Here is a 10,794-nt window from a genome sequence, read left to right as displayed (position 1 = left end):
TCCACTCGCCATGCAGCCATCCCCCTGATATTTCACACCACCAGCCCCTAGGCCAGAGCCCTAATGTGCCCTCCCGAGCTTCTCACAGAATTTCCTCATGTCCCTTGTGCTTCCTCCCTAGGCTCTTAGCCAGCCCTACTGTGCCCCAGTGACCTCCTTCCCCAGGGAGGCTTCCAAGCTTAATTGTGCTCAAGTGTGGTGGCCCTTTACAGACTTCCTGTAGTCGCATTCATTTAGCTCCCTAGATCCATTTAGATCTTGAATTGATCTGTCATTTGGAGAGCGTATCTTGCCCACCTCTACCCTTGATCTTCTTTCTGTTCTGGTGATTTGTTTGCTTTCCCTGCGTTTTTACAAGTTGAGTTAAAATCAGATCTGTAAAACATGCCGTGCTAGTGGCTGTAATGAAATTGTTTTAAATCTCTGTTCAAAATGGTTATTTGCATTATATTCCAAATGTTCTGTTTGGGATGCCAAAGCTTTCTCCAGCAGCAACAAGCCACTGGAGAAATAAGCGTTAAGTACAAATCAAGCTAGAGCATCCACCAGCCTGATTCAAAATCACTGGTCAGGCCATAAATCCAAAATAAAGTGGAAAAGGAGTGCCATCTAATTAGGAAGTGTGGCATTAGAAACCCTCTCCATCAGTGTGTTTCTGTCTCCCTTGATTTCTTCTGTGTAGTAAGGAAAAAATTGCCAGAAAATGTGAAGATGAAGAAGCAAATTATAGCCTGGCATGGTGGTATATAACTATAGTTCTAGCACCTGGGAGGTAGAAGCAGGAGGATCAGGAGTTCTGGGTCATCCTTGCTTGTACAGCAAGTTCAAGCCATCTGGAGCTACATGGACATTGTCTCAAAGGCCCGCTCTCTCTCCCCTCAAAGCAAGCAAATGACAGCCACCCTGTGCTTGTGACGTGATTTGTGCAGCTAAAGCCAGTGTCACATCCTGAACTCGGACCCCTATCAGAGTCACCTGAAGTGGTGTGGGGAGGGTCTGAGAATGTGCATTTGTGACATACTCTCCCAGGTGGTGCGGGTGCTGATGGTCTGGTGTAAACATGTTGAGAACCACAGTCTTAGGTGCTGTGCTGAGGAGACATGAAGGTCAAGTGTCTCTGGACATGGGGGAACTTGTGCAGAGGCAAGGACTGTATCACATGAAAGAGGTTCTAGGCAACCACAGGCAGGACTCAGCAGCCTACTCCTGGATCTCAGTAGTTACAAAGAATACAAATTAAATCTAAAACCTCATGGCAAAAGCCCTGCCCTTTCTGGTGTTTTTGTTGTTGTTGTTTGGGTTGTTTTTTTTTTAAACTCCTGCTGTCATGTCTTGCTCTTCCTACTTTAGAGAGTGGTGGAGGGAACTGAGGCACTAATCATCCCCAGAGTCAGTGACCCATGATGAACCCTGACAATTGAGAAATACCTACAGTTACTTGGCCTGCTGGCCCCACACATGGTGGTTAAGAATGCACATCTTTGAAATGCCCAAATGATGTTTCTTGACAGAGAGAGCACGAAGTTATCTGTGTTCTTAGGACTGAGGGGCCTGGGCGGACCAGGGGGGCAGCTTGAACATGTACTGGGGATTTCGTTGCCATGGGACAGATTTTGAAGTGACTTCATTTTTTTTTAAGAGTTATGAGTTAGCAAGAACTATACCAATTTACATACAACATTTCATCATTGCAAACTAGTCTTCAAACCTTGTTTGGATGCTGAAGTTTGGGTTCAGGGGAGAAGAGAACTTAGAGTTACTGAGTTCTGAGAAGCTTTACAGGGGCATTCCCCCAGTGTTACCTATTTGCTTCTCCCAACAGCTATGCGGGGAAGACCACCAATTCCATTTCTTTCAATGAAAATAGCTTTAGAGAGCATAAGTGACTTTTCTAATATCATACAGCTTATGACCTGGATTCCAACTGCAATGTAGCCCCAAAGCCCCTCCTCCATGTTTACAATTGCCTTGACTTTACTATTGACACACTCAACCCTCACTAGCTACAGGGAATGCTGGTGGTCATAGTACACAGATGATTCTGATTCCAGGAATGGCTTTGTTTGAAGAAGGCCTAATGTGCCTAAGGTTGTGCATCTTCCTCAGGTGATAGGCTGTATCCAGTGACTGCTCAAAGATGGCCCATAAATGCCTAGCTCTTTGTTGCAAATCATGACCTCTTGGAGCACATGCAGTCTTCTGAAATGTCAGGGAAGCTGCATCTTAGTTCTACTTCCTTCTCTGTTCAGCACTGTTTTCTCACTCCCTGCAGGTATCTGTCCCTCATCCTTCTGCCCACATGCTCTGGTTCAGTGTGCTTCCTTGGGAAGATTATCTGTTTCTAAGATCACAGGCCAGTTCAGTGGCGGAGTCAGGACAGGAACCAGTGCCTTCCTATGCTCAGCTTTCCAAAGGCACCTGGCTGATCTCCACCCTGATACCTTTCGGGCTTCAGCATGTCCATCCAGGAACTCAGGGTATGTGATCTTAGAAAATAGGTGAGAACATGATAGAAGAAACTCATACACTCCCTGGAACCCACTGTGACAACGCCAAGTATTTCTGTGTATGATTCCTGCAGGGCAAGGCATTCAACCTTGACAAAGTGTACAAACAGCATGAAATAACAAAGATCACGCACGTAGAAGGTTCAAAGCTTATGACCCAAAGGCCCCAGAGCAGAGGGAAACTGGACTTAATTCCTACAGCTAAGACCCTGGATAGAAACTAGCAGGGATGCTCCAGGGTTCTGCCACGTCCTGCAGAAGCACTTCCTGGTTCTGTGTAGCAAACCCCAGGGTTTCACAATAGCTCAGTACTCTGGAATCCATCTTCCTTCACTCACGTGCCAGCTGCTACAGAAGCCTTGTTTGAGGATGACACAGTAGAACTTCCTGTCACGGCCGTTTGATTGCCCTGTGGAGCAGCACTGATGGAATCTGTATAGATCCACTTAACTCTCTTGCTTAGGGCTGCCTACTGGCAGCAGCACCGGAGGCCAGGCCCTGGACTCTTAGCAGTTCATTTGCCTCTGGGGATCACCTCTGACAGAGAGAGCTGGAGAGGGTCTGATTAACGCTTAGAACCTCAACTGCCAATCAGAATGCTAAATGCTTATCAGGCCACAGACCCCAGATCCCACTGTAACATTCCAACCGCCAGAAGCAAGCAGGACAGGAGGATCACACATCTTAGAAGGCATTTAGTGAGCCTGGTGAAAGATGGCCACGGCTTGATACAAAAATCAAGGGAAGAGCCAGGCTTCCCAAATGCTGTGCTGTGTTGATGGAGGAAGAAATGGAATGGATTGCTCTGAAAAAGGAATTGGATGTGTCACCAGACAGAAGCATTTCTGTGAAAACATCTCGAAAGCAGACATTTTTACAGAATTATTTATCTTATTTATGAGTATGTATGTGTAGCTGTGTGAGTTTAATCATTTCTGCATCAAAGTAATATGTGAACAGAGATTATTTTGTTGTCTGTACTTTTGTGTATTTGGAAGAAAAAGATAAGTTTTAAAAAGACAAACACAACGAATTATATATTTTTTTGTGTCTCTACAATTAGCTTTTTGTTTCTATGGGTTCTGTAGCTATACAAATATTTATATATTTTATTATATACATGTATTTCATTTTGTACGTGTATTTATTATACACCTATAATTACTTACACATATATTTATATTACTTAGTTTATATATTCATATATTGAGGTAGTTTATAATTTAACCAACCCCAGATTAAAAATATTTTTGAACTGAATGGGTACAAATTTTTTTCTTGTCACTTTTTCTAAACAGTAGAGCACAACATTGATTTACATAGCATTTACACTCTTTACATACTAAAAGTAATCTAGAGATTAAAGTATATGAGATAATAAGGGTAGGTTATATGCAATTGCTACAGCATTTTATGCAAGAAAATTGAGCATACACAGAATTTGGTGTCTTCGGGGCTTCTGAAACCAGTCCCCCGTGGATGCTGAGTTGACTGGATACATGTGTTGTATAGAGATCTATATGTTAATGCATACATATATTTGATTTCCCAATCAAAGGTACCATGTTACACACTGTTGCATGACTTTACTTGTGGAGTCTCTTTCTATTTGTGCCAGATAGAGAGAGCAAGAGCACATCAAAGAAATAATTCCATTCAAATTCAGTTTGGTGAATTTTGGGGGGTTACTTACAGGGGCATGGGTGAGGGGCTACTTAAAGAAACCTGGGTGATTCATGCAGCTGCCTTGCAAAAAAGCCTTCCCCCCGGCATGAGTGATTACTCACAAAAATCAGCATCACCGGGGTGCCCTGGGCAACTTGCACATTCTTCTGCCGTGAAAGAATTGCCTCTGCCCCACCAACTGTTTGCTATCTGTATAAACTCTTACCCAGTTTCCTGAGACTTATAGGGGGAAGTCAATTTCCCTCCCCAAAAAAACCATAAAAAAGCCCATAAGTTATTTTAAAATGCTCATCAGGGCTTGATGGCCCAGACAGGCCTGTAATCCCAGCTACTTGGAATACCGAGGAAGGATGACTGCATATTCAACCTCTTTGGGCTACAAAGTCATTTCAAGGCCAGCCTGAGCACCTCAGTGAGAGCCTATCTCAACATAAAAGGTAAAAAAGAAGCTGAAGATAGATAGTTCGGTGGAAGTGTGATGGGGTGTGATGCTCCAGGTCCAATCTCAGTACACATGTACAGAAAACTCTCAGTATAACTAAAATGAAAATAAAAATCACAGTGAGATGACACCTCGCTGTAGTTAGAGTGACAAAATTATAAACACAACAATTGCTGGTATGGATGTGGAGAAAAGGAAAGCTTTATAAACTGTTGGTGGGGATGCAAATTAGTAGACACATTATGAAAAAGTGTATGGCGCTTCCTCAAAAAATTTAAACACAGTATTACCACAGAGTGAAATCGCTGTAGAGGAGACGTCTGCTTTTCCATGTTTATTGCAGTACTAGTCACAATGGCTGAATTTTACATTCAACCTTAATGTCCAAAATCAGGTACCTGGGAGGTAGGAATGGGGCAGCAGGTATGTAGTTAGAAGGAGTAAGTTCCGGTAGACTACCAAACAATAAGGAGTCTGTGGTGAGCAATAAAGCACTATACATTTCTAAACAGCTAGACTTTTTCAAAGTGTTTTCATCACAAACAAGAGATAAATGTAGTGCTGGGCATGGTGGCCCTCCCCTATGTCCAAGCACAGGCTCAGGAAGGAAGATAGAGAGATAGAGAGTGCCTGAGCTGACTAATGAGTCTGTCGCGAAAACAAAGGGGTCTGTCGAAACAGCTCAGTTAAGAAAGTGCTTGCTGTGCAAGGAGAAGGACCTAAGTTCAATCCTCTAAAAACAAACAAACAAACAAAAAACAAGGTTGGTGTCCTCTTGTAATCCTCAAGACACTGGGGAGACACAAACAGGCAGATCACGGGCTAGTCATCCTAAACCTAGTGAATTCTAGGCCACTGAAAGGCCCTGTCTCAAAAAAAAAAAAACAAAAACAAAAACAAAAAAAAACCAAGGTAAAGTTGATCTCTGGCTTACACACACACACAAACACACACACACCACACACACCACACACACACCGCACGCACGCGCGCACACACACGCACGCACATATGCACGCACTCATACACACGAAACCTCCCCACATGAACACATGCAAATGGAGGCTGGAGAGATGGCTTAGCTGGTAAAGCACTTCCCACACAAGCCTGAGGACGAGAGTTCGGATCCCCAGCACCCACATGAAAGTGTCTGTAAGCCCAGTGGGGAGGTGGTAGGGGTAGTCAGGGGTAGATCCCTGGAGCACACTGCCTAGGCAGTCTAGGTAAATTGATGAGCTTCAGATGCAAAAGATAAGGTGGAGAGTAACTGAAGAAGACATATAATGTATGGCTTCCACTCCCCGCGCCCCCCCCCTCCACACACACACACACATACACACACGCAGAAAAAGGAATGAGGGATCCAGCTTGGTGGCCGGTTACTTGCCTGGTGTGCCCTTAATCAAACCTGGGTTTGATTCTAACACCACATGAAAAAAATAAGTATATGAAGGCAACATGCTAACCATCCTCATTTGATCAACACAGCATATGTAAATGTAGATTCATCTACAACAGGCTTGTCCTTTAAAAGTTGAATATTGGGCCAGGTGAAATGGCTCAGTGGGGCTTGCCACCAAGGCCTAACAACCTGAGTTCGATCCCTAAACCCACATGACATGGGGGAAGGTGAAAACCAACTCCTGAAAATTGTGCGCTCATCTCTACATGTGCACACAGACACAGACACACAAACACACACAAAATAATTAAGTGCAGTAACAAAAACTTTTTAAAATAAAAAATTCACATTACTTGGGGGCTTGGGTGATGGCTCATTGGGTAAAGTGTTTGCTGTGCAAGCATGAGCATGGTAGTGTGACCTTGTAACCCCAGCCACAGAGACACCAGATTTCAGTGTCTGGCCTTAAAACGTAAGTGGTGTGCTCACTGTGCAACCACAAGTGTGCAAACACACAAAATTGTATATTAATGTAAGTATTCTATAACTTAATCAATCCCCTATTTTGCAGGAAGTAAATTCAGTTTCTCCTTTTATAAAATCGCCCTGCATGCTTGAAGGATTGGTAGGCAGTTTGCCAATTGCATTCTAGAAAGTTCCGGGTGCTTCCATACACTTTCGAAGCAGCTTTTGGAATGATTTCCCTTGGCTCCGGTCTGCTATCTTCCCAGATAGCAAAACTGCAGTCCTTCAAACTTGAAAGACTTGTCTTATCCTGCCTGTTAGTCATGCAGCCTAAGTGGGACTCCAGAAATCCCATGCACGCTCTCCCTCCTCTTGCCACATTCCCGCCCCTCCCCACGCACCGCCATCCCCCCCCCTCCCCTCGCGCTTTTCCCGCTCGGCCGTCTGGCCTATGGCAAACGCCAAGAATTAATTAGGGGCGGGGATGGAGGAGCGTCTGTCAGGAGATCGCCATATTTCTGTACGGCCGTGGGGCAGCCCCGGCAGTCCCTGGGTCAGGAGAGGTGCTGACAAGGCGGGGCAGACGCTGGGCTTCTCCGGCTTTACCCCTCCCGCTGAGGACAGGTGGCTGCAGCGCGCCCCGCCTCCGCCAGCTGCGAGTGAGAACCAGGGAGGGCCAGTCCGGGACGGCCACCGCCAGCTGCGAGTCGGGGGACAGCTCGGTCTAGTGCGGGACAGCCGGCCGAAGGGTCCGGCAGCGGCAAACCAGTATCCTGGCGGCCAAAAAAATGCTCCTGTACCGAGGGGCCCCCGCGGGCCCCGGCGCGCTGGGCGGCGGACTGGCCCGGCCGGGCAGCGTCCCGCAGGCCTTCGGGATCCGCCTGAGCACGGTAGGTCTGGGGGGCCCCCGAGGGGACGGACTCCCGCGAGCGTGCGCGGGTCCCCGGGGCTGCGGGGGGCGCGCGGGATGGGCCCGGCGGGCCGAGGCCTCACGCGGGACCGGACCTTCTCTCGCCCCCAGATGAGCCCCCGCTACCTCCAGAGCAACTCCAGCAGTCACACGCGACCCTTCAGTGCCATCGCGGAGCTGCTAGGTGAGTGGCGAGGGCGGGCCGGGGCCGCGGGTCGCAAGCCACGGGCAGCGGTGCCAGCGTGGTGCGGTGGACGCGAGAGGAATGCACGAGGCGCGTGGGGCGGGTCCGCCCGGGGCGGCCTGGGGGGCCTCGGCCACCGTGTTCTCTCGTGCTGGTGGTTGGGTGGTGGTGGTGGTGGGGGGGACTAGATCTCGCCCAGAAAACCCAGGAAGCGAGGTGTGTATGAAGAGTTTGGTAGGGATCCTGAGTCGTTGTTCTGTCTGGTTCGTGATGTTCCAGTCACTTTAGGATTCTTAGTTAATAATCAAAAAGCAATGCATAAAAATATCGGGCCCCGAGGCGGTTGGGTTCGACGGCGGCTGGCGGCCGACAGAGGGCCCCAAGCCGGCGAAGGAACAGTGCAGAGGACCGTGTAGAGTCGTTGGAAAGATCTGGAAACGACTTCTTTAACTTTAGAGACAAAGTCTAGGAATGATGGGACATCTCTTAAGAGATGATGACACGAGTGCATTTGGCTCCCTGAGACTGCAGAGGGCTGGGTCCGTAGTCCACGAGCGCCCTCACACCGCTGGAATGAATCCGGAGGACTTAAGGACTTAACCTCTGGGTGCACCGGTGCTGGCGTAAAAAGCATTTTCAGTTGATTCCTTGGAGCTGACTGCATCAGCTTCTGCAGTAACGTTCTGTTCATAAAGCAAAGAAGAAAAGCAGTTCTGCACAAAATTCAGCAGCACACAAAGCAAGCACATTATAAATATTTCAAAAACCCGAAAAAGGGAGACAGATTTATGGGGCTAGTTAGCACAGAACAAAAATCTTGAAAATGGCTTCAAAGCTACATGAATGAACCCCAGTGGGTACGTAAGCCATCGCTGTGGCCATGCCATGAGACTTGTTTTTGTAATGATGTCGGTGAGCGACGGGAAGAGCCAGAAGAGTTATTTGGAAGGTGATGGAGAATTTTGATGATTAGTTTGGCTATAACCCAAAATGTTATATAGTAGGCTACTGATTGCAATCTAGAAAGTTCAGGAGGAAAGTGGCATTGATATAGTTTGAATTTCCAGGCTGAGGCGACTCTATCTTTTAGGGTTTTCAGTATGTCTACAGTGAACCTTCGAATAGTGGAATGAGATCTATGTGCATGTAGCTTATTTGAAAAAGACAAAGGAGAGAAAACAACAGCATTTTCAATTTGTAATTGAATTTTGAAATACATGGTTTGTCTTCTTTTTCCTTTTTTTTTTTTTTTTTTTTTTTTTTTTTTTTGGTGATGCTAGGAATTGAATCCAGAGCCTCATGAATGCTAGGCAAGTGCTCTGCCACTAAGCTACATCAACGACTTTATATGATTTTCTTTTGTTTTTCTTTTTTTTTGGTTTTTTGAGACAGGGTCTCACTACGTAGCTAAGCTGACCTGAAATTTGCTGTGTAGATCAGGCTACCCTTCAGCACACGGAGATCTGTCTGTGTCCGCCTTCTAATGCTAGGATTACGGTCATGTGCCACTACACTCGGCTCACTACATGATTTTTTAAGGCATTAAATTAAAAAAATAGACCTGGCCTAAGATTACTATCATGAATTCAAATATGTGTGTTTTATATACATACATATACAAAGAGATTTTTTTAAAAAAATCAAGTTGCCGGGCGGTGGTGGCGCACGCCTTTAATCCCAGCACTCGGGAGGCAGAGCCAGGAGGATCTCTGTGAGTTCGAGGCCAGCCTGGGCTACCAAGTGAGTTCCAGGAAAGGCGCAAAGCTACACAGAGAAACCCTGTCTCGAAAAACCAAAAAAAAAAAAAAATCAAGTCACAAATATTAATAGGGAAAAGGAACATCAGAGTGTTAACTGGTAATCCAAAACTTCCATTTTGGCTTTTCCTTCAACGGTTTTCTCTACTTCTGAATTAATTTTTAGGGGATCACTCATTTGATAAACATGTATTAAACGCCCATTATGCACAAAGTCACCGAGATAGGTAGAAAATGGATAGAATCCAGATCCACATTATTAATAGGTGTGACAGACCATGTGAAAAGGTTTACAATTTCTGTAACAACCATGTAGAAAGTGATGAATGAGCAGAGATGTACATGAGTGCTGTAGGAGTACAGACAGAAGAGGAGTGACTTAAGTTTATCAGGAACAGAGGGGTCAGAAAAGGCTTTGTGGAGGAGGGGACCTTTGAGTAGAGATTTCAAGGGTTGAGACGTGGATATGGTGAGCGGGGGGACATCCCACTCACAAGGAACAAGTGGATGAACAAAAGGGTGAAAAATATCTTATAGGTCCTTGAATTTAATTAGAGCACGGAGTTTACAAACAGTCGAAACTATACACTTTTAAAGAATTTATTGATTAGCTTGAACTGTTTGGGAGGCCCCCAGGCAGTGGGACCGGGACCTGTCCTCAGTGCATGAGCTGGCTGTTTGGAATCTGGGGCTTATGCAGAGACACTTGGCTCAGCCTGGGAGGAGGGGACTGGACCTTCCTGGACTGAATCTACCAGGTTGATCTCAATCCCCAGGGGAGTCCTTGCCTTGGAGGAGGTGGGAATGGGGAGTGGTCTGGGGGGAGGTGGGGGGGGTGGGGGAGGGAGGAGGACAAGGGAATCCGTGGCTGATATGTAAAATTAAATTAAATTATAAAATAAAATTTAAAAAAATTATAAAGCGCTTTCAAAAATAACCTTGTAGCTTTAGCCTTGGAAATTAGTAGTATTTTTTCTTTCAAAGATGAGTAAACAGAGGTTTGGTACCTTTCTAAGGTCATAGGTCTAGTAAGAGGCAGATTCAGGGCACAAACACGGGTCATTTTACTTCAGATTCCAAGTAGGAAATGAGGTTAGAAAGGTGAGCTGGAACCAGGATGTGACTGGGAGGCTTGACATTTGACCTGCTGGCCTGACAAGGAGAATTCGTGGTTAGAGCTCTGCTTTGGGGTAGTTGATCTTACAGGAATGGAGTTGGAGGAATGGAGTTGGAGAAGAGAGATGTGGATTCTTTTTTTTGTTTTTTTTTTTTGTTTGTTTGTTTTTTGTTGGTTTTGTTTGTTTGTGTTTGTTTTTTTTGTTTTTTGTTTTTTTTGTTTTTTTTTGTTTTGTTTTTTTTTTTCCGAGACAGGGTTTCTCTGTGTAGCTTTGCGCCTTTCCTGGAACTCGCTTGGTAGCCCAGGCTGGCCTCGAACTCACAG

General features: G+C 45.8%; 1 protein-coding gene across 1 annotated transcript in view; it reads left to right on the top strand.

Annotated features, from left to right (window-relative positions):
* Positions 1-7,021: 7,021 nt before the first annotated feature.
* Morc4 (MORC family CW-type zinc finger 4) overlaps positions 7,022-10,794 on the top strand; it is a 55,937-nt gene continuing 52,164 nt past the window's right edge. Inside the window, exons 1-2 of the mRNA XM_059251108.1 lie at positions 7,022-7,392; positions 7,524-7,596. Coding sequence (XP_059107091.1) covers positions 7,291-7,392; positions 7,524-7,596 — 175 coding nt within the window. The 5' untranslated portion in view covers positions 7,022-7,290. The remainder of the gene's footprint in view (positions 7,393-7,523; positions 7,597-10,794) is intronic.

This window comes from Peromyscus eremicus, chromosome X (genome assembly GCF_949786415.1).
Source record: "Peromyscus eremicus chromosome X, PerEre_H2_v1, whole genome shotgun sequence".
NCBI classification, from domain to species: Eukaryota; Metazoa; Chordata; class Mammalia; order Rodentia; family Cricetidae; genus Peromyscus; species Peromyscus eremicus.
This window is presented reverse-complemented; position numbering and strand designations above follow the sequence as displayed.